The 27,118-nt window shown below is 43.9% G+C and overlaps 2 protein-coding genes across 5 annotated transcripts; one reads left to right on the top strand and one right to left on the bottom strand.

Annotated features, from left to right (window-relative positions):
• Positions 1–340: 340 nt before the first annotated feature.
• Positions 341–25,968, top strand: PAK1IP1 (PAK1 interacting protein 1). Of its 4 annotated transcripts, XM_062184555.1 has the most exons (11): positions 342–509; positions 3,483–3,648; positions 7,704–7,824; positions 7,897–7,971; positions 8,396–8,448; positions 16,470–16,615; positions 16,695–16,792; positions 17,676–17,775; positions 18,493–18,616; positions 18,775–19,002; positions 25,691–25,968. In XM_062184555.1, exons 1-10 carry the CDS (start codon positions 426–428, stop codon positions 18,993–18,995), a joined length of 1,188 nt encoding a protein of 395 aa, XP_062040539.1. In that variant the 5' UTR covers positions 342–425; the 3' UTR covers positions 18,996–19,002; positions 25,691–25,968. The 4 variants fall into 4 exon arrangements, with proteins under 4 accessions (XP_062040553.1, XP_062040539.1, XP_062040528.1 ...); XM_062184569.1 differs by lacking the exon at positions 25,691–25,968 and having other exon boundaries at positions 341–509; positions 18,778–19,308; XM_062184544.1 differs by lacking the exon at positions 25,691–25,968 and having other exon boundaries at positions 18,775–19,308.
• On the bottom strand, positions 23,241–24,056 carry LOC133756405 (nitric oxide synthase, inducible-like; the record flags this gene model as incomplete). The annotated part of the gene is made up of 1 exon (XM_062187103.1): positions 23,241–24,056. A coding segment is annotated over one exon (816 nt), but the record flags the coding sequence as incomplete, so codon positions are not given.
• Positions 25,969–27,118: the final 1,150 nt, after the last annotated feature.

Raw genomic sequence — 27,118 nt, forward strand, 5'->3', positions numbered from 1 at the left:
TCCGATGCCCACCACGTCCCGGACCCGACGCCCCGAGTCTGACGCTCGGCACGAACGCGAGGCTTCCCGGCTCCGCCCCTTTCCTAGACGTCACGGAAGCCAGGGTCCTTCCGCAGAGGATGTCCCGCCCCCTCTCCTCAGACCAGCTTCCTAGAATATGCCTGTTTTCCCCCATTTTTTTTCTTGTGGTGAGACCCACCTCACGTGGCGTCCTTACCTATTCTCGCTTTGGGAGCGGTCCGCACAATCTCGGAACGCGGAAACGATTTCCACGAATACAGGCGCTTAGAAGGCAGCCCTGAGGTCGTGACGTATAACTCGAGCGCCGGAAGCAGGAAGGACCCCCCTCTCCTTCGTTTTGCGTCCGGTTCCGTCATCTCGCCTTCGCGGAGCGGAGCTCGCGCAAGAGGCACGTGCGCTTTTGAATGGAGCTGGTCGCTGGCTGTTACGAGCAGGTGCTGTTTGGGTTCACTGTACAGCCGGAGCGCAAGGCGAGCGGCGACCACGAGGTGAGAGCCCGCGAGCCGGCGGGCAGCTGCAGGGCGTGCTCGCAGGTCGGGTTCAGTCCCCTCCCGGCAGAGGTAAACGCTGCGGCTCCTGGTCTGCAGCATCCGATCTCCGTGGATTAGCGGATGAATGAGGCCAGGGAGTTTCAGTAAAAAGTGATCTTTTAAAACACGGGGCAGACATCTTTATATAGTGAGATGATGCCTGCCTTTTATAGTAGACGGGATGTCCGCAGGGTACGAACCAGGTAGCGTTTTGCCGAAGGGCAAGTGAGCCGTACGTAGTGGTGAACCGAAAGGTCGCTTCCCTACGTTGACAGCTGGCGCAGATATTTAATGAGGAAACACCTTCTCCTTCACCGAGTTCCTGTCTTTGAGAGTTTTGCAAAAAACATTAGAGGTGGATCAGGATAAATATGTTAACTAACAAAGAGAGTGATACCGGTTCATGCGCCGTTTACTGGGGTCCAGGCGTTGGAGATGCGAAGATGCCGGAGTTTAGATTCGGCTCGAGACGCCCTGGACATAAAGGGTGGAGGATGGGGGAACCAAATGCATAGGGATAAATTACAGTCAAAGATAAGTATTTTACTAGATGGGTACATAAAAAAAAAAATAGTCCAAAAAGTTGCCGAGTCAGATAGGATGCAAACCTGAACTCCTGATGTTAGTCCCCTGCTGTTTTGTTTCACCTGAGCAGCTGTAGATATCTCTAACCCGGTTTGCGTAGTACTTCTCTACGAAGGAGTCAAGGTGTCCATCTTGAGTCAACCAGAAACTTGCAAGTGCGTGACTGGACTGCGTTTGTTTTATTTATTTATTTTTTTGCTTTTGTTTATTTTGTATCTGCTCTGGTTGTTGGTCTGAAAGGTGGTCTTTTGAATATTCAAAGATGAGATCATTGAGGTTTTTTTTGTGTTTTGATAGTAGAACATAGTAGGTTCCAAGCAGGCAGCAGACCTCTGAAGCAGGTCGACTTACTCCCGCTTACAGATGGGGAACTGGAGGGGAACTGGAGGGGTCCTCGTGCGTGGGTTAAGTGACTCCGAGGAGACGTTGGGTCCTCGTGCGTGGGTTAAGTGACTCCGAGGAGACGTAGGGTCCTCGTGCGTGGGTTAAGTGACTCCGAGGAGACGTAGGGTCCTCGTGCGTGGGTTAAGTGACTCCGAGGAGACGCAGTCATCACTGGCAGAGCTGAGCCAAAACCTCAGGGGCCCTCCGGTGTCTGACACTTGACGCCGTGACCTCCTCTGAATCTGGTCGGTGGGCCAGGTGACCGAGGTGACCAGTGTTACTTCCGTAGGTACTGTTGAATGTTTACTTTGACTCAAAGAGGCCTCCTTGGTCCTGAATGATAGGAGGACTTAATTTGCACTGACAGATCTTATGTGTGTTCAGAGAAGTCTGGTGAGGTGTGTGTTTTTTTTTTTTTTTTTTAACTTATTTGAAAGTTACAGAGAGAGAGATCTTCATCCACTGATTCACTCCCCAAGTGGCCTCAACGACTGAGGCTGGTCCGGGCCACACGGGTGGCAGGGGCCCAAGCACTTGGGGCACCCTCCACTGCTTTCCCAAGTGCAACGGCAGGAAGCTGGATTGGAAGTGGAGCAGCCGAGACTCGAACTAGCACCCATATGAAGTGCTGGTGCTGCAGGTGGTGGGTTAACTCACTACACCACTGTGCCAGCCCTGAGGTTGTTTTCTTTTTGGTTTGTTTGTCTTGCTAATATTTTGATGCATTTCTTAGTAGGATTTGTCTTTATACTTACATATATTTTAAGATTTAGTTTATTTGAAAGGCAGAGTTGCAGAGAGCAAGGGAGAGAAAGAGAAATCTTCCATCCACTGGTTCACTCTTCAGATGACTGCCTGACCAGAGCTGGGCCAGGCAAAAGCCAAAAGCCTGAAACTCCATCAAGATCTCCCACATGGGTGGCAGAGGCCCAAGCACTCAGGTCATCTTCAGCCACTTTTCTCAGGCACATTAACAGGGAGCTGGATCGGAAGAGGATCAGCCGAGACTGAAACTGGCTTCCATATAGGATGCTGGCATCACAGGCAGCTACTGAACCTGCTGTGCCACTACACCGGCCCCCATACCTGACCTTTATGTCACATCATATTAAGTTTATTGTCTCTCTCTCCCCCCATTCCTAACCTTTATGTCACATCATATTAAGTTTATTGTCTCTCTCTCCCGCTGGAATGGAAACTCTAATAGAATAGCAGCTTTTGTCTTTGGTTCACTGCTGCGTTACCACTTTCCAGGAGGCACTCATAATTTGAATGAACACATTAAAATAAGCATTTGAACAACTGAGTGAATGAAGCATATGGAAGTCTTACATACAGGTCAATGCAAGTACATTAAGGAGTTAAACATTTGGATGAAACCTACAAATCTGTGTAGCCCAGTTACCATTATTGTGTTCTAGACTCACGGCTCCCCAGCCTTGCTGTCCCACTTTATGTTTATGCTGTCCTAGCTTTATGTTCTTCATTCAGTTCTCAGGTTTGCTTTTGCTTTTCAAAATTTTCTTTATTTATTTGAAAGGCAGATACAGGGATCTTCTGCCCGCTAATTGATTCCTCAAATGCCCACATCAGCCAGGACTGGGCCAAACTGAAGACAGTAGCCTGTAATTCAAATCAGATTTCCCACATGGGTGGCAGAAATCATTTACCTTAGCCATCACCTGCTGCCTCCCAAAGTGTGCACCAACAGGCAGCTGGGATTGGAAGCAGAGCTGGGTCTTGAACCCAGGCACTCTGATATGGGGTGTGGGCACCCAGGTGGTGTCTTAACCACTGCTCCAAATACCTGCCTCTGTTCTCTTGTTTTTAATCCACGTATCAGCGTGGGGTGCTTCTCCACTCGGTAGGGTTCATTGGTAATTTCCATGGACTGTGGAAGCATTAATCTGTTTGTTGGAACTGTGGTGTGACTGTCGTGTTAATGGTATGTTTTACCTCCAGCAGAAATGGACTGCGGTCGCTCACTTCACTCACCACGCCCACACCGCCTCCTTGTCAGCAGTGGCTGTGAACAGTCGTTTTGTAGTCACTGGGAGCAAAGATGAAACGATTCACATTTACGACATGAGAAAGAAGATAGAGCACGGGGCTCTGGTGCATCACAATGGTGAGAAGGTTGTGTTTGCTAAGATGATAACGCAGAGATGCTGTGCCTTTATCACTTGACTCCAGGTTAGCAATTCATTGAGTCTGTTCTATCACTGATTCTGTGCCAGGAGATATAAAAATGGGAAAGAAAAAAATGGTTCCTTGCCCTCAGGTTACTCATAGTCGGAATTGAGAGGAAGCAGTTAACTAAGGGTAGGGAGCCCCGGGGTGAGGTCTTACAGAAAGCCTCTTTTTTTTCCATTTGTATTGTGCTATATATTAGTGTACTACTGGGGAGCAGACAAACATTTTAATTTTTGAAAAAGATTTATTTACTTTCTTGAAGGTCAGAGTTAGAGAGAGAGATCTTCTATCCACTGGTTCACTCCCCAGATGGTCACAGTGGCCAGCACTGTGCCAGGCTGAAGCGAGGAGCCAGGACCTTCTTCTGGGTCTCCCACATGGGTAGCAGGGGCCCAAGCTCTTGGGCCATCTTCTGCTTTGCCCAGGTGCACTATCAGGGAGCTGGATTAGAAGTGGAGCAGTCGGGACATGAACTGTGGCATGCCAGTGCAGAAAGCCTCTTTAGGATGGCATCTGTGTTATCTGAAGAGAGAATTGGTGGTTGTTAGAGGAAAGGGCATCCCAGACAGGGCATGCAGTGTGAGCCACCAAGCAGCAGCAGCATAGCAGTGTGTCCCTTTATTGAGGGGGTTCCTGTACCCAGCAGTGTGCCAAGAAGGGGCAGTTGTATCTTCAGTTAATAGAAGAGAACACCCAGGTTCTAAGATACTACGTGGCTTGCCCAGTATCTCAAAACTGGAGCTAGAACTCGAACCTAGGTCAGAAGCTTGTGTTTATAACGCCTGGTGTTTGTGGGAAGCTGTGTGCTGGTTCAGGATTATGAGAAGGCTGAAGTGGAGTTTGGAGGGGCTGCAGAAGTAGTTGGGGCAAAATCCTGGAGGTCCTAGAGAGAAGGTGGCCAAGGACCGATTGGGAGGTGTGGGTTGGATGTGAGAGATGCTATGCTGATTGACACGGGCCTATCCAGTTGAAGTGGGGAGCTGTGAACTGAGTAACGTTCTTTTGAAGGGTTTTCTGACTTTCCTTCAGCAGTAAGCCGCAGACTCTGTAGAGGAAGGAAGTTTAGTTGTTGTGTGCAATAGGATTGAGTTAAAGGGAACTGAAGATGTGGGTGAATGAGTGGTTTAATTGCCAGCTGAGAGTGCAGATGGAATGTGAATGTAGGAAGCATGACAGCGCTGGGAAGTCATGAGTTGGTAATCAGAGAAGAGTCCTAGAGTTTGAGAGTTCTGATGTGGAACAGCTTTAGCTGGAAATAGCGCCCAGCTGCCGGTGTGAGACAGAAATGCAGAGGAGGCGAAGGTTGCTGGAATTGAGATCAGGGAGTGAGAATTCTCAGCTTGTGGTTGAGTTGCCGGGATAGTGGCAGGAATGGTAGAGAGTAAGCAGTAGTTTTTCTCTCAGTAGCGAACATTACATGTTGTTTTCATTACATTTCCCCAGGGGACAGAGAATAAGAGTCTAATATTTCCTTGATAAGGAGAAGGAAATGAAGAACTCAAAATAGTAGGATCAAGTAGATGCATACTAGGTTTGGGGCAGTCAGCCATAAAAGTTGGTTTCCTACAGTGATAAGATGGGTGCCTTTTTCCCCAGTCCCAAGTTCCACACCAGCCATTGGTTTCTAGCAGTAAAGTTAGAGTATTAAACGTTTGCCTTCTGTTAGGTCGTCCTTAGCTGCTTTGACAAGGGTCTGGCTTTGCAGCATAAGTTAACTTTGAGGGATTTCACCATATATTCCTCTCCCTTTCTGACTCCCAATACTAGCTCATTCATGGAAGGCTTCTTTCTTAGGCTTGGAAGAAATATGTTAACCAAAACTGGTCTGTGCACACCTATTAGTATGAGTGTTTAATAAGAAAAGACCTGACTTAGGAGTTCAGACAGGGAATGCGTGAAGTAGGGCTCTTGGTTTCCTGTATTCCTGTATAAATCCTGTTTTTTTTTTTTTTTTAACAGCGGGTAGTAGATGAGCTCATTTCTAGGAAGCAGATGTGAGAAAACATTTCCAAAGTAAGAAATGGGATTTTAGGGAAAGAGGAAAACACAGGCCAAGGTCATGGCCCCTCCTGCTTCGGGAAGAAGGTGGTGCATAAGCCACATATACCAGTGCTTTCGTTGCTTGTTGCATTTTGCGTCCAAGACCTTTGGCTCTTTGAGCATGAAGGGATTGACCAGGAGGCATAAGGTGGGACACAATGACCCGGGGTGCACACTCCATCTATGAAGGGCCGTAGTAAACCTTAGCCCCTGGGAGCCTCAGGGACTGTGTTAAAATTTCTCAGCTCTGCTGTTGTGCAAAAGCAGCCCTAGACGTTCTGTAGCTGAGTGAGTGTTGCTCTTGCCCAGTCAGCTGCCTTTACGCAGGCCACCAGCTACATCTGGTCTGCGGGCCGTGGTGTGCCGCGCCTGGAGCTTCCGGGTGGCTGGGCAGGATGACACACACCTCACAGGAGGGCGCGTCTGCTTAGGGAGCACCAGCCTTGTCATATTTGAGCTATTAGGGAAATATGTCAGAGACCCAGGCTTCAGTTCTGACAGAGGAGTGTGGAATGTTGAAAAGATGAAGGAAGGTTTGTTAGCTGGGAGGAGTTTCCTGAGGGGCTGGCTGGAGAGTGTGGAATTTCAGAGATTTGTTGTGAAAATCTCATGACAGTGAGTGAGAAGAACGTAGAAGTAATAGAATGGACCCCAGCGGAAGGAACAGGCCATCAAGGAGGTAGGCGCCTTTCTCCGAGGGGAGGAAGGAACCTCCACTGTGACATGGCCTTGACTAAACAAGTTCAGAGTTGGTGAACTCAAGGGACTTCCATAGCCTAGACAGCTCATGGCAAGAGCCTCGGGTGATTGCTGGCACCATAAATAAGAGTGCCAATTGTTTAATCTACAATGGGAGTCACTGGGTACATGTTCCCCACATAGGATCGCTGTCCTTAATGTGTTTCACTATGAAACTTAAAAACAACATTACTAGTCAAACAATACCCTATACCTTGTGCGGTTGTGTGAGGGCAGCCTGTTGAAATCCTTGCTTAGTATATACTAAGTTGATCTTCTGTATATGAAGGTAATTGAAAATGAAACTCGATGAAGGGCGGCATGGGCGGGAGAGTGGGAGAGGGAAGGGTCGTGGGAGGGAGGGAGGTGGGGGGGAAAGCCACAACAATACAAAAGTTGCACTTTGTAAATTCACATTTATTAAATAATAAAAAGAGTAAAAAAAAAATAATAGAAAGGTGGCTGATGAGGTCACCAGCTCACTGATCAGAAGGTGGCAGTCACGTGACTGTCCATCTTGGAGTGTTCTCTAGGTTAACTGGTTAGTTTTGTTTAATTCTTGCCCAAGCTATTTTAGCTATCCTTCTCCTAAGTTTATAATTATGGGGACCTAAAGCCAGAACGTGACTTGATTAGTTCAAAACTATGTCTACAGATGGAGAAACTGCTGAAATTTTTTGCATGGATTTGTGATTGTGTGTTCTTTTGTGAAAACATCTTAATTTCTTCACCCTAGACTTTAAAATACATTTCAATAATATTTTATTTTATTTTATCTTGACAGGCAGAGTGGATAGTGAGAGAGAGAGACAGAGAGAAAGGTCTTCCTTTTTGCAGTTGGTTCACCCTCCAATGGCCGCTGCGGCCGGTGCATCGTGCTGATCCGAAGCCAGGAGCCAGGTGCTTCTCCTGGTCTCCCGTGCGGGTGCAGGGCCCAAGCACTTGGGCCATCCTCCACTGCCTTCCTGGGCCATAGCAGAGAGCTGGCCTGGAAGAGGGGCAACTGGGACAGAATCCGGTGCCCCAACCAGGACTAGAACCTGGTGTGCCGGCACCGCAAGGCAGAGGATTAGCCTGTTAAGCCACGGTGCCGGCCTACATTTCAATAATATTAAGACATTGGCTGTTCTTACTATACAATAGCTTTCAAACTAGAAGTGAAGTTTGCATTCAAAATGGATTTTTATTTTGCCTGCTTTCATTTTTTCTCAGGAACAATTACTTGCCTGAAATTCCATGGCAGCAGGCACTTAATCAGTGGGGCGGAGGATGGACTCATCTGTGTCTGGGATGCGAAGAAGTGGGAGTGCCTGAAGTCAATTAAAGCTCACAAGTGAGTCGGCTCCTGCCCGTCGGCCTTGTCCTGTGCCACGCAGGTGGAGGCTAACTATTGGTTTCATTTTAGGGGACATGTGACCTTCCTCTCCATTCACCCCTCTGGCAAGTTGGCCCTGTCTGTAGGTACAGATAAGACATTAAGGTAAGTCACCGGTGCTATGATAATGATACAAATATATAATGATACAAAGGACTGGTTGAAAGCTAGTGAGTCCTCTCATCATGGTAAGATAAAAGCAGCAAGCTCTGAATTCAGACGTGGTAAGCTGTGAACTGAAGAGCAGGGTGGTCCTGGGAGCGGAGGAGTTTTAGGAAGGTAAATCATGTGAAAATACAATGTATGCAACATTGAGGTAGTGTGGAAACCAGTGACCTTTAGTCCTGCTTGGTCATAAACATTTTAAGATGTTGCTCTTAGGAAGATGGCAGAGCCTTTAAATAGCCATTATTTAGTAAAATTGCCATTTGAGTAAATCTCCAGTAAGCTTATTTTTTAATATTTAATATTTTTAAATTAGTGAATGTTAATTAATGATCATACCATAAGTGAGCTTCTTGTTTTGTAGAACATGGAATCTTGTGGAGGGAAGATCAGCATTCATAAAAAATATAAAACAAAGTGAGTATATTTGAAATGTGTTTTCTTTTTTTTCTTTTTTTTTTTTTCATTTATTAAACTTTTATTTAGTGAATATAAATTTCCAAAGTACAGCTTATGGGTTACAATGGATTCCCCCCTCCCATAACTTCCCTCCCGCCCGCAACCCTCCCCTTTCCCGCTCCCACTCCCCTTCCATTCACATAAAGATTCATTTTCAATTCTCTTTATATACAGAAGATCAGTTTAGTATATATTAGGTAAAGATTTCAACAGTTTGCCCCATATAGCAACATAAAGTGAAAAAACTACCATTGGAGTACTAATTATAGCATTAAATAACAATGTACAGCACATTAAAGACAGAGATCCTACATAATATTTTTTTAAAATTAATTAATTTTCTATGCCATTTCCAATTTAACACCAGGTTGTTTTTTTTCATTTCCAATTCTCTTTATATACAGAAGATCAATTCGGTATATAATTAGTAAAGACCTCATCAGTTTGTACCCACACAGAAACACAAAGTATAAAAATACTGTTTCAGTACTAGTTATAGCATCACTTCACATTAGACAACACATTAAGGACAGATCCCACATGGGGTGTAAGTACACAGTGACTCCTGTTGCTGACTTAACAATTTGACACTCCTGTTCATGGCGTCAGTAATCTCCCTAGGCTCTAGTCATGAGTTGCCAGGGCTATGGAAGCCTTTAGAGTTCGCTGACTTTGATCTTACTCCGATAGGGTCATAGTCAAAGTGGAAGTTCTCTCCTCCCTTCAGAGAAAGGTACCTCCTTCTTTGATGGCCCCGTTCTTTCCACTGGGATCTCACTCCCAGAGATCTTTCATTTAGGTCTTTTTTTTTTTTTTTTCCCTTGATATCTTGGCTTTCCATGCCTACTATACTCTCATGGGCTCTTCAGCCAGATCCGAATGCCTTGAGGGCTGATTCTGAGGCCAGAGTGTTGTTTAGGACATCTGCCATTCTATGAGTCTGCTGTGTATCCCGCTTCCCATGTTGGATCCTTCTCTCCCTTTTTGATTCTATCAGTTAGTATTAGCAGACACTTGTCTTGTTTGTGTGATCCCTTTGACTCTTAGACCTATCAGAGCCATCAATTGTGAGCTGAAATTGATCACTTGGACTAGTGAGATGGCATTGGTACATGCCACCTTGATGGGTTTGTGTTGGAATCCTCTGGAACATTTCTAACTCCACCATTTGCGGCAAGTCCGATTGAGCATGTCCCAAATTGTACATCTCCTCCCTCTCTTTTTCCACTCTTAAATTTAACAGGGATCACTTTTCAGTTAAAATTTAAACACCTAAGAATAATTGTGTGTTAATTACAGAGTTCAACCACTAGTACTAGAACAACAACAACAACAAAAAATACTAAAAAGGATAAAGTATTACATTGTACATCTAAAGTCAGGACAAGAGCTGATCAGTTCATTGTTTCTTATAGTGTCCATTTCACTTCAACAGGTTTCCCCTTTGGTGCTCAGTTGTCACCGATTAGGGAAAACAAATGATATTTGTCTCTTTGGGACTGGCTTAATTCACTCAGCATGATGTTTTCCAGATTGCTCCATCTTGTTGCAAATGACCGGGTTTCGTTGTTTCTTACTGCTGTATAGTATTCTATGGAGTACATGTCCCATAATTTCTTTATCCAGTCTACTGTTGATGGGCATTTGGGTTGGTTCCAGTTCTTAGCTATTGTGAATTGAGCTGCAATAAACATTAATGTGCAGATGGCTTTTTTATTAGCCAAATTAATTTCCTTTGGGTAAATTCCAAGGAGTGGGATGGCTGGGTTGTATGGTAGGGTTATGTTCAGGTTTCTGAGGAATCTCCAGACAGACTTCCATAGTGGCTTAACCAGTTTGCATTCCCACCAACAGTGGGTTAGTGTCCCTTTTTCCCCACATCCTCTCCAGCATCTGTTGTTGGTAGATTTCTGAATGTGAGCCATTCTCACCGGGGTGAGGTGAAACCTCATTGTGGTTTTGATTTGCATTTCTCTGATTGCTAGTGATCTTGAACATTTTTTCATGTGTCTGTTGGCCATTTGGATTTCCTCTTTCGAAAAATGTCTATTGAGGTCCTTGGCCCATCTCTTAAGTGGGTTGTTTGTTTTGTTGTTGTGGATTTTCTTGATTTCTTTGTAGATTCTGGTTATCAATCCTTTATCTGTAGTATAGTTTGCAAATATTTTTTCCCATTCTGTTGGTTGCCTCTTCACTTTCCTGACTGTTTCTTTTGAAGAACAGAAACTTCTCAATTTGAGGCAATCCCAAATGTTAATTTTGGTTTTGACTGCCTGTGCTGCTGGAGTATTTTCCAAGAAGTCTTTGCCTGTGCCTATATCTTGCAGGGTTTCTCCAATGTTCTCTAATAATTTGATGGTTTCGGGTCGTAGATTTAAGTCTTTAATCCATGTTGAGTGAATTTTTGTGTAAGGTGATAGGTATGGGTCTTGCTTCAAGCTTCTGCATGTGGAAATCCAATTTTCCCAGCACCATTTGTTGAATAGACTGTCCTTATTCCAGGGATTAGATTTGGATCTTTGGTCAAATATAAGTTGGCTGTAGATGTTTGGATTGATTTCTGGTGTTTCTATTCTGTTCCATTGGTCTATCCATCTGTTTCTGTACCAGTACCATGCTGTTTTGATAACAACTGCCCTGTAGTATGTCCTGAAATCAGGTATTGTGATGCCTCCGGCTTTGTTTTTGTTGTACAGGATTGCTTTGGCTATTCGAGGTCTTCTGTGTCTCCATATGAATTTCAGCATCATTTTTTCCAGATCTGAGAAGAAGGTCTTTGGTATCTTGATTGGTATTGCATTGAATGTATAAATTGCTTTTGGGAGAATAGACATTTTGATGATATTGATTCTTCCAATCCATGAACATGGAAGATTTCTCCATTTTTTGGTATGCTCTTCTATTTCTTTCTGTAAGGTTTTGTAGTTTTCATCGTAGAGATCTTTAACGTCTTTGGTTAAGTTTATTCCAAGGTATTTGATTGTTTTTGTGGCTATTGTGAATGGGATTGATTTTAGAAGTTCTTCCTCAGCTGTGGCATTGCCTGTATATACAAAGGCTGTTGATTTTTGTGCATTGATTTTATATCCTGCTACTTTGCCAAACTCTTCGATGAGTTCCAGCAGTCTCTTAGTAGAGTTCTTTGGGTCCCCTAAATAAAGAATCATATCATCTGCAAAGAGGGATAGTTTGAGTTCTTCCTTCCCAATTTGTATCCCTTTAATTTCTTTTTCTTGCCTAATAGCTCTGGCCAAAACTTCCAGAACTATATTGAAGAGCAGTGTTGAGAGTGGGCATCCCTGTCTGGTACCAGATCTCAGTGGAAATGCTTCCAACTTTTCCCCATTTAATAGGATGTTGGCCGTGGGTTTTTCATATATTGCTTTGATTGTATTGAGGAATGTTCCTTCCATACCCAGTTTGCTTAGAGTTTTCATCATGAAAGGGTGTTGTATTTTATCAAATGCTTTCTCTGCGTCTATTGGGAGAATCATATGGTTTTTCTTCTGCAGTCTGTGAATGTAGTGTATTAGGTTGATTGTTTTGCGAATGTTGAACCATCCCTGCATACCAGGGATAAATCCCACTTGGTCTGGGTGGATGATCTTTCTGATGTGTTGTTGCATTCTATTGGCCAGAATTTTATTGAGTATTTTTGCATCTATGTTCATCAGGGATATTGGTCTGTAATTCTCTTTCAATGTTGCATCTTTTTCTGGTTTAGGAATTAAGGTGATGGTGGCTTCATAGAAAGAATTTGGGAGGATTTCCTCTTTTTCGATTGCTCTGAATAGTTTGAGAAGAATTGGAGTTAGTTCTTCTCTAAATGTCTGGTAGAACTCAGCAGTGAATCCATCTGGCCCTGGGCTTTTCTTTGTTGGGAGGGCCTTTATTACTGTTTCAATTTCTGTGTCAGTTATTGGTCTGTTTAGGTTTTCTATGTCTTCCTGGCTCAATTTAGGTAGGTTGTATGTGTCCAAGAATCTGTCCATTTCTGATAGATTTCCCTGTTTGCTGGCATACAAGTCCTTGTAGTAATTTCTGATGATTCTTTTTATTTCTGTGGCGTCTGTTGTTACGTTTCCCTTTTCATCTCTGATCCTATTGATTTGGGTCTTTTCTCTTCTTTTTTTAGTTAGTTGGGCCAATGGGGTGTCAATTTTGTTTATTTTTTCAAAAAACCAGCTCTTCGTTTGGCTGATTTTTTGTAATGTTTTTTTGGATTCAATCCTGTTGATTTCTTCTCTGATTTTAATTATTTCTCTTCTCCTACTGGGTTTGGGTTTGGTTTGCTGCAGATTTTCTAGATCCTTGAGATGACTTGAAAGCTCATCTATTTGGTGCCTTTCCAATTTCTTGATGTAGGCACCTATTGATATAAACTTTCCTCTTAACACTGCTTTTGTTGTATCCCATAGGTTTTGGTATGTTGTGCTGTTATCCTCATTTACTTCCAGAAAATTTTTGATTTCTCTTTTAATTTCTTCTATGACCCATTGTTCATTCAGGAGCATGTTGTTCAATCTCCATGTGTTTACACGTGCTCTAGGGATTCCTGAGTTGCCAATTTCCAGTTTCATTCCTTTGTGGTCTGAGAAGCTGCATGGTATGATTCTAATTCTTTTGAATTTGCTGAGACTTGCTTTATGGCCTAGTATGTGGTCAATCCTAGAGAGGGTTCCATGTACTGCTGAGAAGAATGTAAAGTCCTTAGATGTAGGATGAAATGTTCTGTAGATATCTGTTAGATCCATTTGGGCTATAGTGTCATTTAAATCTACTGTCTCCTTGTTGATCTTCTGTCCTGTTGATCTGTCTGTCTCTGAGAGTGGAGTATTGAAGTCCCCCAGTACTATTGTGTTGGTGTCTAAGTCTCCCTTTAAGTCCCTTAACAAGTCTTTTAAATAAGCTGGTGCCCTGTAATTAGGTGCATATACATTGATAATCGTTATATCTTCCTGTTGAATGGATCCCTTAATCATTAAATAGTGCCCCTCTTTGTCTCTCCTAACAGTTTTTGTGGTAAAGTTTATGTTGTCCGATATTACGATGGCTACGCCCGCTCTTTTTTCATTTCTGTTGGCATGGTATATCTTTTTCCAGCCTTTCACTTTCAGCCTGTATGGATCATTGTTGGAAAGATGAGTTTCTTGTAAGCAGCAAAAAGATGGGTTTTGTTCCTTAACCCAATCAGCCAATCGGTGTCTTTTAACTGGACAGTTCAAGCCATTAACATTCAATGTGACTATTGAGAAGGAGTAACTTTGCCCTGCCATTTGCCAAAGATATTTTCTAATATATGGTTTGAGATTCCTGTGATCTTTTGCTGTGAGGTTTCCTTCCTTTACCTTCTTTCATATTGGTGACCGTGTTTCTGTGTTTCTGTATGTAACACATCTTTAAGCATCTTTTGCAGGGCTGGACGAGTGGCGACAAATTCTTTCAATTTCTGTTTGCTGTGAAAGGTCTTTATTTCACCTTCATTCACAAATGAGAGCTTTGCAGGATATAATATTCTGGGAGGGCAGTTTTTCTCTCTTAGTACCTGGGCTATATCTCACCATTCTCTCCTAGCTTGTAGGGTTTCTGAAGAGAAGTCAGCTGTGAGTCTAATTGGAGATCCTCTGAGAGTAATCTGGCCTTTCTCTCTTGCACATTTTAGGATCTTTTCTTTGTGTTTCACTGTGGTGAGTTTGATTATGACGTGTCGTGGTGAGGATCTCTTTTGATCATGTTTATTAGGGGTTCTATGAGCTTCCTGTACTAGGATGTCTCTGTCCTTCTCCAAAGCTGGGAAGTTTTCTGCTAGTATCTCACTAAAAAGGCCTTCTAATCCTTTCTCCCTTTCCATGCCTTCAGGAACTCCTAGAACCCGAATGTTGGGTTTTTTAATAGTATCCTGTAGATTCCTGACAGTATTTTTTAGATTTCTGATTTCTTCTTCTTTTCTTTGGTTTTCCTGTTTCCTTTCCTGTTCTCTGTCTTCTAATTCCGATATTCTCTCTTCTGCTTCACCCATTCTGTTTTTGAGGCTTTCTAATGTGTTTGTCATTTGATCTATTGAGTTCTTCATTTCATTATGGTTTCTTGTCACTATCACAGTTTCATGTTCTACTAGTTGTTTCATTTCATTTTGATTCCTCCTTAATATTTCATTTTCACAAGAGAGATTTTCTATCTTGTCCATTAAGGATTTCTGTAGTTCAAGAATTTGTTTTTGAGAACTTCTTAATGTTCTTATCAATTTTTTGAGATCCGCTTCTTGCATTTCCTCTATCTCTTCATCTTCATAATCTTGGATTGGGATGTCTTGTTCATTTGGGGGCATCATAGTGTCTTCCTTGCTCTTGTTACCTCGGCTTCTACGTTTGTTGTTTGGCATGTTGGAGATAATTTATGTGTTTTTTTTTGTTTGTTTTGTTTTGTTTTTTTTGCTGTGGTGTTTTTTTCTCGTTATACTATGCCTCTAAGTGGGCTGTCTGCTTTGATGGATCCTTAGAGGCTGTGATGGGTGTGGCCAGAGAGCTCTGCTTGATTCTTCAGGTTTAAGGCTGTGCAAAAAGTGACTCACCTTGCTCCTTGCTGGATCTCTCTCTCTCTCTCTCTCTTTTTTTTTTTTTGACTCAGTTGGGAAGTAATTTTCGAATGGCTGAGTGGAATTGAAGGTAGTTGAAATCTGGCCTCTGTGAGTACTGGTTTGAACTACCCCTGGGACCACACACAGAGTTTATGCAGCCCTCAATGTGTTCTCCAGTTTCACCTTAGACCCAAATTTACTTAGTTTGTGTACTCATTGCAGCTTTACATATGTAAAATGGTGCCTGCTCTTTGTTTTGCTCAAGTGGAGGGAGGGGCCTCTGCCTTTCCTCACTAATGTCTGGTGTTTCTGAGGCTTTTGTCTTACCTCCCGTTGGTTCCTGTGCTGGGGAGATTCTGCGGCTCGTCTCCCGCTGTGGGCTCCTTGTAGGTCCTCTGTGTCACATCCACTAGATCCGGAAGCGTTTCCTCTGCAGTTTTTTTCTTGAATCTTTTCCTGAGGCTACAGTAATTCCACTTTTATGAAACTTTATTTTCCAGACTATCGGCGCACATCCTCACTATCCACCATCTTGGCTCTGCCTCGAAATGTGTTTTCTAATAATGGGATGGAATTTGAATATACAGGCATACTTCAAAAAGTTCATGGAAAGTGGAATTAAGAGATGTTTATTTTAGTACCTCTAAATGTTGAAATCTATGCATTGTTTTTTGAAATACTTAATCTCCATGAGCTTTTTGAATGTCTCTTAAGTGCCTGGATTTCAGCAGTTTGGGGGACCAAAATAAGCGTATCTATTATTTCCATTTTCCATGAACTTTTTAAAACACCCTCTTATCTGTGTATAACGTTCTTGGTGGTGGTGACCTCAGAGCAGAGGTTTTAGGTTGTTTTTCCCTTTTTAGACCTGAGTTCTTTTTTTTTTTTAAAGATTTATTTTATTTATTTGAGAGAGGTAGAGACAGAGAGAGAGGTCCTCTGTCTGATGGTTCACTCCCCAGATGGCTGCAACGGCTGGAGCTGCGCCGATCTGAAGCCAGGAGCTTCTTCCGGGTCTCAGACGCAGGTGCAGGGGCCCAAGGACTTGGGCCATCTTCTGTTGCTCTCCCAGGCCATAGCAGAGAGCTGGATCGGAAGAGGAACAGCCGGGACTAGAACCCAGCGCCCATATGGGATGCCGGCGCTTCAGGCCATGGCTTCAACCTGCTGCGTCACAGCACCGGTCCCCTAGACCTGAGTTCTTATGACTCTGCCATCCACCAATTACTTAGGCTTCAATGATACTTTGAACCTATTTTATTTTCTAAAATTGAACTTGCAAAAAGTGTATCATCAGCTTATTGAGAGCAAATAGAATAGCGGATGTGAAAATGCACAGTGTAAATATTTGCTATTTTTGTTGTTTGGATAATTTTATTTTGAATTATTTTTTAACTTACAGATGCTCATATAGTGGAATGGTCCCCTAAGGGAGAGAAGTACATAGTTGTCATATTGAATAAAATAGACGTCTACCAGCTCAACACCGCGTCTGTTAGTGGCACCATCACAAATGAAAAGAGAATTTCTGCTGTCACATTTCTTTCAGTAAGTGGTCAGATCAGTGGTGGTCATGCATGGCGATGGTCAGAGTCGATGGTGATGTTCTGGATGTTCTCTCTCCTAGGACTCTGTCCTGGCAGTGGCTGGAGATGAAGAAATTATCAGGTTTTTTGACTGTGATTCGCTAACATGCCTCTGTGAATTTAAAGCTCATGAAAACAGGTATTTTCATCGTGTGTGTGTGTGTGTAGCCTCAATAAATATATAATGTAGTTTCATAGAGCAAGGCTTGTGGTTTTTCTGCTTGGTGTGTTTTAGGAACAGGTGGAAGACCTGTATTACTGAATCAGAGTGAGCAGGGGAGGGAGGATGGTAGAAGGCGACTGTGTGTGGCTTTGTACCCAGGGTGAGGAGTTTAGGTTGTGTACTAAGGACTTTGGTGCACTGTGTTTTGACTGCTTATGACGGGAGGATGTAAAGGCAGGCAGACCAGTTTAAGGAATATGCCTGTACATCTTCCACTGCCTTCAGCCCTCACTCGCAGTTTTCATCTGTATCCCCAGCCACTTCTTCCTCTCGTTATTTTAAAGCAAATTGTAGCTTTGCAGGAGAGAAATATAATTTGGTTTACATTTTTAAAATTTTTAAGGGGGCAAAAATGGAAATAGGCCAATTAGGCTACCTTCATAATCCAGAGGAAAAATTATAGTGGCTTAGACTAGCGATGTTGGCAGTGGAGATGAGGGAACTGAGTACACAGGAGGCAGCCTTGGATTGTCATTTCAATCGTCTTTTCATTCTTTACTGAACCTGGAGCTAATTGAAATGCAAGACTTTGTTTCCTTTCTGACCTGATTAATTATCCGTCGTCATCTTTTCCACTTTTCCTTCCGATACGGTTGACAGTCAAGTTTGTCTCCTGTTTTGGTCCCAAAACTTGTCCCACTGACTGATGTGAACATACAACATAATTTCTCCTTTAAGCCAACGTTTATTGAGCCACTTAAAAGCACTTGGAGTATTGAGAAAGCAAGGAACTGTACATGCTAGTATTGCGCAATTTGAGTGGAAAGGTTTTTTTACAGTGCTGATATTTGCATCCTAGGGTAAAAGACATGTTCAGTTTTGAAACTCCAGAGCATCATGTTGTTGTTACAGCATCGAGTGATGGCTTCATCAAAATGTGGAAGCTAAAGCAGGATAAGGTCAGTCCATATACGCTCTAATACATTTCTGCTGTGTTTAAGAGAGTTGGCACTTTCCTTTGGGTCATAACACATAAATCATTAAATAAACTTTTAAGAGCTCTTCCAGGCATGGTTGCTATTAATAATTTTAAAGTTAGGTTCCCACAAAACTTCTTTAGGGTTGGAATTAATGGATTTGTGCTGGTGGAATCCTGTAGCTCCCTCTGTCTGCCCTTTCAATCAGAGAAGGACTACTTTTTTCTCTTTCAGATACTGCGGTTCTCTGTAAAGCATTAAGTAAAAATATTGCCACTGCTAAAAACAGCTTAGAGTCTCCCGTCTGATTATGGAGTCAATAGTAGTTTTAAACCAGATAATTAAAGCATGAAATTCCTTTCTGTACGGCCTTTGTTTACCAGCCATTCTCTCATAAACACATTCTGTGACTGTGGCTTGTTGGATGTGTTGATTCTGTGCAAGTGTCCTTGTAAGCTCTGGAAATGAATGAGACATGATCCCTTGCCTTGGAATTTGTAATTCTGAGTCGTTCTCCAAAATTGGCTCTAGGAATAGCAAAGTCATACTGATGCTGAATCAAGATAGTAGATGACTCTCCGTATCATATTTTACACTTAAGGAAATACAGTGTTTAAAATAAGCTAACTTTATTATGGAAAAGAAAAATAATTACTCAGAATTCCCATGTTAGCATGTTATGAATTGTTCCTGTTTTAGAAAGCACCCCCGTCTTTACTCTGTGAAGTGAACACCAGTGCCAGGCTGACCTGTCTTGGAGTGTGGCTGGACACTGTGATGGAGGCTAAAGAAAGCCTGCCTCCAGCAACAGAGCCGTCTCCTGGTAAGTAGACTGGATCACAGGGAAAATTGCATAATTTGTTACCTTTTGAATTATTGAAGTGGAGGAGATCTCAGTAACCCCACTTGATTGTCAGCCTATGTTTATTGCATCCAAAGAGGAAAACCTATTCTTTAAATATGCTGTCATTTGTGTTTCAGTAGGTAAAGAAGAACAGTCCAGAATCAACAAAAAGGAGCCTGGTGATGTAGTGCAGGAAGGAGCAGCACAAGCAAAACCTCTCGTAAAGAAACGTGGTTTAACTGGTAACCGTAATAAGGCAGCAAAAGGAAATAGCCTGGTGTTGACCAAGAAGAGGAAAATGGTAGAAATGTTGGAAAAGAAGAAGAGGAAAAAAAAGAAAACAGAACTGATGCAGTGAAACCCAGGTCTCTCCTTCTTAAGAGAACTTTTTTTTAGGTGGAAACCTACTTTTCAAATATTATACCCAAGTATTTTTTTTTTTTTTTCTGATTAACTAAGGAATTTTTAATGGAGAAAATGTACAGCTTTAAGAACCACTTTTAGGTATTTTTTTTAACAATAGTAAAATTATTTTGGGCAGGCAGCATTTTATTATATATCATTGTTGTATGTGTTAATATGTAATATATAATTTTTACTGTTGTGTGAAAGCAAAGACCTTTCTTGAAATATTGTCATCTAAAATAATAAAAAAACTTTAATATTCTTTACCAGTGGTGGATAAGGTGCTGTTTTCCTCCTGAATGGGGAAAGAATGAAGAAATTGCCCTACTTTGGCTTATTCAGGTGGTTCTAATAATTTCAGTGCAAATTTTTTTTATTCTGATAGAAAAAGGAATAAGATCTTCATTCTAGCAAGTACATGAAGACAAACTCAAAAAGTATAAATGTTGGTGTTGTGGTCCAGCAGGTTAAGCCGCATTTGCAATGCCAGAATCCCATTGGAGTACCCATTCAAGTCCTGGCTACTGCATGTTCAGTCCAGCTTCCTGCATCTGAGAAAGCAGCAGCAGATGTCGTCCCAGGTACTTGGGCCCCTGCCATTCATATGGGAGACCAGGATGGAGTTATAGGCTCCTGGCCCAGAGGTAGTTGTTATGACCATTTGGGGAGTGAACCAGCAGGTGGAAGATCCCTTTCTCTTGCTTTTCGAAGAAATAAATCTAAAAATGTAAATGTTTTAAATAAGTTATATGTGTGTGAAACAGACATGCAGTTGAGTTTAGGACTAAGGATATTATAGACAGATTGCCAGACTTCTTTAAACTCTTCTGTTTTGAAGCAGTGAAAGAAGAGACAATTTAGACAGAAATGTCAGCCCCCCTCCCCTTTTTTAGAGTTTATTTATTTATTTGAAAGGCAAGGTGACAGAATGAGAAATAGATCTTCCATCTCCTGTTTACTCCACAAATACCTGCAACAGCCAGGGCCAGGCCAGGCCAAAGCCAGAAGCCAAGAACTCGCATCTGTGTCTTCCTTGTGGGTGGCTGCCTCCCAGGCACATCAGCAGGAAGCTGGATTGTAAGTAGAATAGGAATTCCACGTTAGGCTTAACCTGATGTGGCACAACAGCCTTCCATCCTCTTATTTCTTTCATCCCTTTTAGGGCATCAAAAGATTTCACTGGGCCAACTAAGGTAGTCTTAAATATAACCTGTTGGTTTGTCTTATCTCTAAACTGGAAAACTAAAGCATTTTTTTCAATAGGTTACTAGATGTTTTGAGAAGACGTTAATGGGGGATCCATATATGTTAATAGCCGAGAAGGTGTCTGATACCTGAGGCCATGGAATGACTTGATAAGGCAAAATAAGATTAACACGTGAGGGGCCAGTATTGTGGTTTAGCAGGTAAAGCCACCACCTGCAAAGCTGCATCTCATATGGGAGCCAGTTCCTGTCCTGGCTGCTTTATTTTGATCCAACTCCCTGCTGATGGCCTGGGAAAAGCAACGAATGGCTTTCATTCAATGAAAGCAAAGGATGGCCCAAGTATTTGGGTCCTTTCTACCCACATGGAAGACCTGGATGAAGCTCTTGGCTCCTGGCTTCTGCCTGGCCCGACCCTGGCCCATCTCTGGCTGTGGTGGCCATCTAGGGGAGTGAACCAGCAAATGGAAACTCTCTCTTTCAAGTAACCAAATAAATCTTACTATTTTTTTTGTAAACATTTGGGCACTAGAATTGCCTGTCATGTCCTAGAAGAAAGTTGTCTAGGAAATGAATGATTATGCATGCCTAACATTTTAGTCTGCCTCTTTGTTATTTCACTTAAGCTTTCTGCATTCCTTTCCAGTATATAGTAATACAGATAACTTGTTTTTTCTTAATTCAGCTTTTTATTCTGAGATAATATGGAGATCTGTTGTCCTTACCCAGTTTCCCCCAGTAGTAACATCTTGAAAATACAGTATCAGGGCCTGAATGTAGAAAATGAAGCAGTCAAGACAGAACATTTCTATCACCAGCCTCAAGGATCCCCCTTGCTGCCCTTACAAGCTATACTTCTCCTGTACTTTTAAAAAAATATTTATTTATTTATTTGAGAGAGTGAGAGAGGAGAAACAATCTTCCATCCGCTGGAAGATTCATTCCCCAGATGTCTGTAGTGGCCAGGGCTAGGCTAGGCTGAGACCAGGAGCCAGGAGCTTCCAGGTCTCCCACGTGGGTGTAGGGGCCCAAGCACTTGGACCATCTTCTGCTGCTTTGCCAGGTGCATTAACAGCTGGATCAGAAGTGGGGCAGCTGGGATGAATGCCCATGCTATAGGCAGCAACTTTACCCGCTGCACCACAGCACCAGCTGTGTTATTTATAGCTATGTTCCACTGTGTCCTTAATTCCCGACAGCCGTTAATCTGTTCTCTGGGGTCACTGTTATGCAGTGGGTTGCTCTGCTGCCTGTGATGCCAGCATCACATGTGGGCGCCAGTTGGAGTCCCATCTGCTCCACTTCTGATCCAGCTCCCTGCTGATGTACCTGGGAAAGCAGTGGAAGATGGCTCAAGTGCTTGGGTCCCTGCCACCCACATGGGACACCAGATGAATCTCCTGGCTCCTGGCTTTGGTCTGGCCCGCCCTGGCTGTTGAGGTCAACTGGGGAGTGAACCAGCTGATGGAAATCTCTCTCTCCCTCCTTATCTTTCAAATAAATGAATAAATCTTTTTAAAAAAAAAAAACTCCATTTTTGTCATTTTGACTTTTTAAAATTTTTTTTTATTATTTTTTGACAGGGTTAGACAGTGAGAGAGAGAGACAGAGAGAAAGTCTCCCTTCCGTTGGTTCACCCCCCAAATGGCCACTAGGGCCAGTGCACTGCGCCCATCCGATGAAGCCAGGAGCCAGGCGCTTCCTCCTGGTCTCCCATGCGGGTGCAGGGCCCAGCACTTGGGCCATCCTCCACTGCCTTCCCGGGCCACAGCAGAGAGCTGGACTGGAAGAGGAGCAACCAGGACAGAACTGGTGCCCCAACCAGGACTAGAACCTGGTGTGCCAGCGCCGTAGGTTCTAGGATTAGCCTAGTGAGCCGCGGCGCCGGCCAATTTTGACATTTATAATGAATTATGTGTCCTGTTGGGATTGGCAATTTTCACTTTGTGTAATTCTCTAGACATTGATTTAGGTTGCTGCATATATTAGTGCCTGGCTGTTGTGGGCATTTGGGAAGTGAGTTCTGGATGAGATACCTCTCTCTCTCTCACTGACTTACTTTTTTTTTCTTGAGATTTAAACACAAGATTTATTAGAGCCTAAGTGTTTGGATTTCCACCACTTATGTGGGAGACCCGATAGAGTTTCTGGCCCAGACCTGGCTGTTGCCACTATTTTGGGAATAAGCCAGAGGAGGATCTCTGTCACTCTGCCTTTCAAATATATAAATACATCTTCAGAAAAAAGTTTTCAGTTTTATTTATTTGTAAGAGAGACAGAGCAAGAGATACCTCCTATCTGCTGATTGACTTCCCAAATGCTTACACATAGGCTGAACAAAGCTAGGAGCTGGGAATTCCATGTAGGTTTCTTATGAGGGTGATAGGGACCCAATTACTTGAGCCATCACCTGCTGCCTCCTAGGGTATACATGGGCAGAAATCTGAAACCGGGATCAGAGTCAGGACTTGAACCCAGGTATTCAAATATGGGATGTGTTCTCAAGCTGCATCTTAACCACCATGCCAAATACCCACCCCTCATGCTAGGATTTTTTTTTGTGTGTGTGTGTGTGGTTGGAATAAAATATATTTCATATAAATATTTCTATCAAACATATAGGGAAGGCCAAAGAGGCCCTTGGGAACACATTGGAGTATTTTTTTTAAATACAGAGGCATAAATAACTATACACAGGGTGGTCATATACAGTTGCAGGACAGCATCCCCTGGTGGTCACTCAGAGCGGAGCAATCACTTGTCAGGCCTGGTGTAGGGACCAGAGAGGTCCCTGCTCCTCTGACCCATGTGAAGGTGGGTTCCAGGGAGAGAAGAGGCTCCACCCAGTGCAGGCTGCTCCCTGGCAGTGCGGAAAGGAGATGTTCGAGGCTTTGGGATAATCACGTTCCTCCTCCTGCCCAGGCCCCGTGACCTGGATAGTCAGAAGTCAGCTCCATCCTCAGATTCCATGCCTTTAGCTTTTCTGTGGGCTGTCAGAGCCCGGTGTTGCCGGGCTGCTCCGACCTCTGCACCTCGTAGGGAAATGCCACGCCAAAGATATCTTCGTGGTAGCACTTCCGGCTCTTGAGAAGGAAGAAGTAGTCCTCCACCTGCTCCTCGCTCAGGCTCAGCTTGGCAGCCACCAGCTGCTTGAGGACGAGGGCCACGTCCCGGGCCATGCACACGCCCCCACACATGTAGATGTGGCCCGGCTCCTCCAGGAGGACACGCAGCACCTCATCGGCCAGCTTCTGCCGCAGCAGGTCTTGAACGTACACATTGGGCTGGCCGGGCAGGCGCGAGTAGGCTGTGTGCACCCCACTCAGCACCCCCTTCTGCATCATCTCCAGCAACTCCTCCCAGTACAGGTGGTCCTCGTCTGGGTGACGGCACCCGAACACCAGGATCATACGGCCGCCCCAGAGCCCTTTGTGCTCGGAGTCATGGACTCGCTGCTGCCAGAAACTGTGGAAGGGGGCGATGCCCGTGCCAGGCCCAATGAGGATGCAGGGATGGGAGGGGTCCTCGGGGAGCTGGAAGCCGCTGGCACTCCGCACGAAGCAGGGCACTGGGTCTTGGGGCTTCAGGCTGCTGAGCCACGTGCTGCAGACTCCGCGGTGCAGGGGACCCTGGCCACCTCGGGGGCGGTACGTGACCACGGCCACGGTGAGGTGGACCTCCGTGGGCGTGTGATCCTGGGAGGAGCTGATGGAGTAGTACCGGGGCTTCAGGATGGGCAGCTGGGACAGCAGGAAGGCAGCAGACAGCCGCAGCGACGGGAACTCCTCCAGCACCTCCAGGAACGTGGTTCACTCTCCAAATGGCCACAATGGCCAGGGCTGGGCCAGGCCGAAGCCAGGAGCTCAGGAGCTTTTTCCAGGTCTCCCACATGGGTGCAGGGGCCCAAGCACTTGGACCATCTTCTGCTGCATTCCCAGGTACATTAGCAGCGAGCTGGTTTGGAAGTGAAGCAGCCATATGGGATGCTGACTTAACCTGCTACAGCACAATGCTAGCCCCTGTTAATTCTTTTTTTATATATAAAGATTTTATTTATTTATTTATTTGAGAGGTAGAGTTACAGACAGTGAGAGGGAGAGACAAAGAGAAAGGACTTCCTTCCGTTGGTGCACTCCCTAAATGGCTGCGCTGATCTGAAGCCAGGAGCCAGGTGCCTTTTCCCGGTCTCCCATGTGGGTGCGGGGGCCCAGGCACCTGGGCCATCTTCCACTGCTTTCCCAGGCCATAGCAGAGAGCCGGATTGGAAGAGGAGCAGCTGGGACTGGAACCGGTGCCCATATGGGATGCAGGCGCGGCAGGCGGAAGATTAACCTGTGCCACAGCGCTGGCCCCGCCCCTGTTAATTCTTTAATGTCCTGTAGATATCTCCAGTGAAGCTGTCTGGCCTGACATTGCTTTCTGAGAGTTTTACAGTTACAGAGTCGGCTTCCCTAATATTTGCAGGGCTATCCAGTTACTTCATATTGAGTGAGCTGGGGTAGTTGATGTTATTCACAGAATGAGTCTATTTTGTCTAAATGTTGTCAAGTTTGTGGGTAGAGTCGTGTGTAGGATTCACTTATACCTTTAATATCTGTATTGTCTACTGTTGTGACAGCTCCTGTTTCATCCTTGATAACTTACTTGCAATTTGTGTCGTCACTGTCTGTTTCATTGATCTTCAATGAACTAGCTATTTTGTTTTCACTTGATATTAGCCCAAAGGCCAAGAAACAGTACCTTTGTGTTTTCAATGTCATTGATTTCTGCTCCTGTCCATATTATTTCTTCCCTCCCTTCTACTTGTATGGGTTTCTTTTGCTCTTTTTCCCCTAGGTTCTCGAGGAGGGAACTTGTATTATTGACATGAGGCTTTTCATTCTGTCGAATGTATATCCTTAGTACTCTCATCAGTGCTTTGGCCAGCCGCCACAACACTAGGAGACATAATTCACACCTCATGCTACTCTCCCATGGGAAGGATATAATGCAACAGTTTTTAGACTGTTCACAGAGTATGGTACAACTGTTATCACAATCAATTTTAGAGCATTGTTGTCACCCCAAAAGGAAGCTCTGTACCCATTAGCAGTTACTCCCCATTTCCCCACAACTTCCCCAGGCTTTAACAGCCAAATCTGCCATTTATTTTTAGCGTTGCACATCCTGGACATTTCATATAACTGGAATGATTCCATCGTGATCATCTGTGACTTGATCGCTTCCCACACTGCTTTCAGGGTTCATTTTGTGGTAGTGTATTGAATCAGTACTCTGTTTCTTCTTACTGCTCTGTAATGTCCTGTTGTTTTGGTAAGCCTCGTTTTATGTATCCTTGGTCAGCTGATGGGTATTTGTTTGCACTTCCTGGCCATCATGAATAGTGTTACTGTGACTATCTGTTGACAGGTTTTCATGTAGCCCTATCTTTTCACTTTTCTAGATGGAGACCTAGGAGCAGAAGTGCTGAATCAGTGGAAAGTCTGTGTTCAACATTTTGAGGAACTAGGAGGGACTTTTCCAAAAGGAGGTGCAACATTTGCTTTTCCGCTGTGTATGGGAGTTCAGTTCACCACATCTTCATCAAAACTTATTTACTGTTTTTTATTATAGCCATTCTAGTGGGTGGAAAGTATATTTGCATTCCCTGGTGGCCAAATATGGCCTTTTTTCAGATACTTATTAGCTATTTGTATATCTTTTTTTTTAGAAATAGTTATTCAGAGCCGGCACCGCGGCTCACTAGGCTAATCCTCTGCCTTGCGGCGCCGGCACACTGGGTTCTAGTCCCGGTCGGGGCGCCGGATTCTGTCCCGGTTGCCCCTCTTCCAGGCCAGCTCTCTGCTGTGGCCAGGGTATGCAGTGGAGGATGGCCCAAGTCCTTGGGCCCTGTACCCGCATGGGAGACCAGGATAAGCACCTGGCTCTTGCCATCGGATCAGCGCGGTGCGCCGGCCGCAGCGCGCCAGCCGCGGTGGCCGTTGGAGGGTGAACCAACGGCGAAAAGGAAGACCTTTCTCTCTGTCTCTCTCTCTCACTATCCACTCTGCCTGTCAAAAAAAAAAAAAAAAAAAAAAAAGAAATAGTTATTCAGGTATAAGGCCCACTCTTAACTTGGGTTATTTGGTTTTTTTACTATTGCGTTGCAAAAGATCTTTATTCTGGGTGCAAGTCTTACCAGACGTGATTTAAAAATATGTTTTCCCACTTTGTAAGGAAGGAGAGGCAGAGAGAGAGAGAGAGAGAGGTCTTCCATCCACTAGTTCACTCCCCAGATGGCCATAATGGCCAGAGCTGTGCCGATCCAAAGCCAGGAGCCAGGAGCTTCCTCCAAGTCTTCCACATGGGTGCAGGGGCCCAAGGGTAGTTGAATAAATAGCATCACCACTCTTTGCTGTGGCACAGGTTATAAACCTAAATGGAGTTTACCGGCAGCATCAAATGTTTTCAGCTTTAAAAAAATAAAAGTAGGGTACAATTTACATGTTTAGTTCTACAAAATTTGTGCAATATGTTCATAACGATGGCTGTGGTTGCCACAAAGTGCCTCGTTTACCTTTAAATACTGTTAATGTGTCATGCATGCAGATGGAAGGGGTGGAACTGTGCACTAAAGTGGGGGCTTTAACTGTAGTGTTCGGCAGAGTTGCCTTCTACCTGCCAGTTCAAAAGTTCAATCTGTCTTCATATAGAATATATATACCAAAAAATTTCAGCCTGTTAAACAGCCTTACTCTGATTCAGCCTCTTCAGATACTCTTGTGCTGTGCAGCAGTGGCTCTGTGTGTAAATGGTATGCACTGAGGATACACACAAAAAGAAAAAAAGAAAAAGAAAAGAAAAAAAAACACCAATAATGATATGTACACGA

This window comes from Lepus europaeus, chromosome 3, assembly GCF_033115175.1.
Source record: "Lepus europaeus isolate LE1 chromosome 3, mLepTim1.pri, whole genome shotgun sequence".
NCBI lineage: Eukaryota > Metazoa > Chordata > Mammalia > Lagomorpha > Leporidae > Lepus > Lepus europaeus.

What these genes read in the sequence shown, in the direction of transcription:
- PAK1IP1 (XM_062184555.1), top strand. Translation starts at nt 426, where the DNA reads ATGGAGCTGGTCGCTGGCTGTTACGAGCAGGTGCTGTTTGGGTTCACT. An exon ending in AGGCGAGCGGCGACCACGAG is followed by an intron (nt 510 to 3,482) that starts GTGAGAGCCCGC and finishes TTTTACCTCCAG; the next exon opens with CAGAAATGGACTGCGGTCGC. An exon ending in GGCTCTGGTGCATCACAATG is followed by an intron (nt 3,649 to 7,703) that starts GTGAGAAGGTTG and finishes ATTTTTTCTCAG; the next exon opens with GAACAATTACTTGCCTGAAA.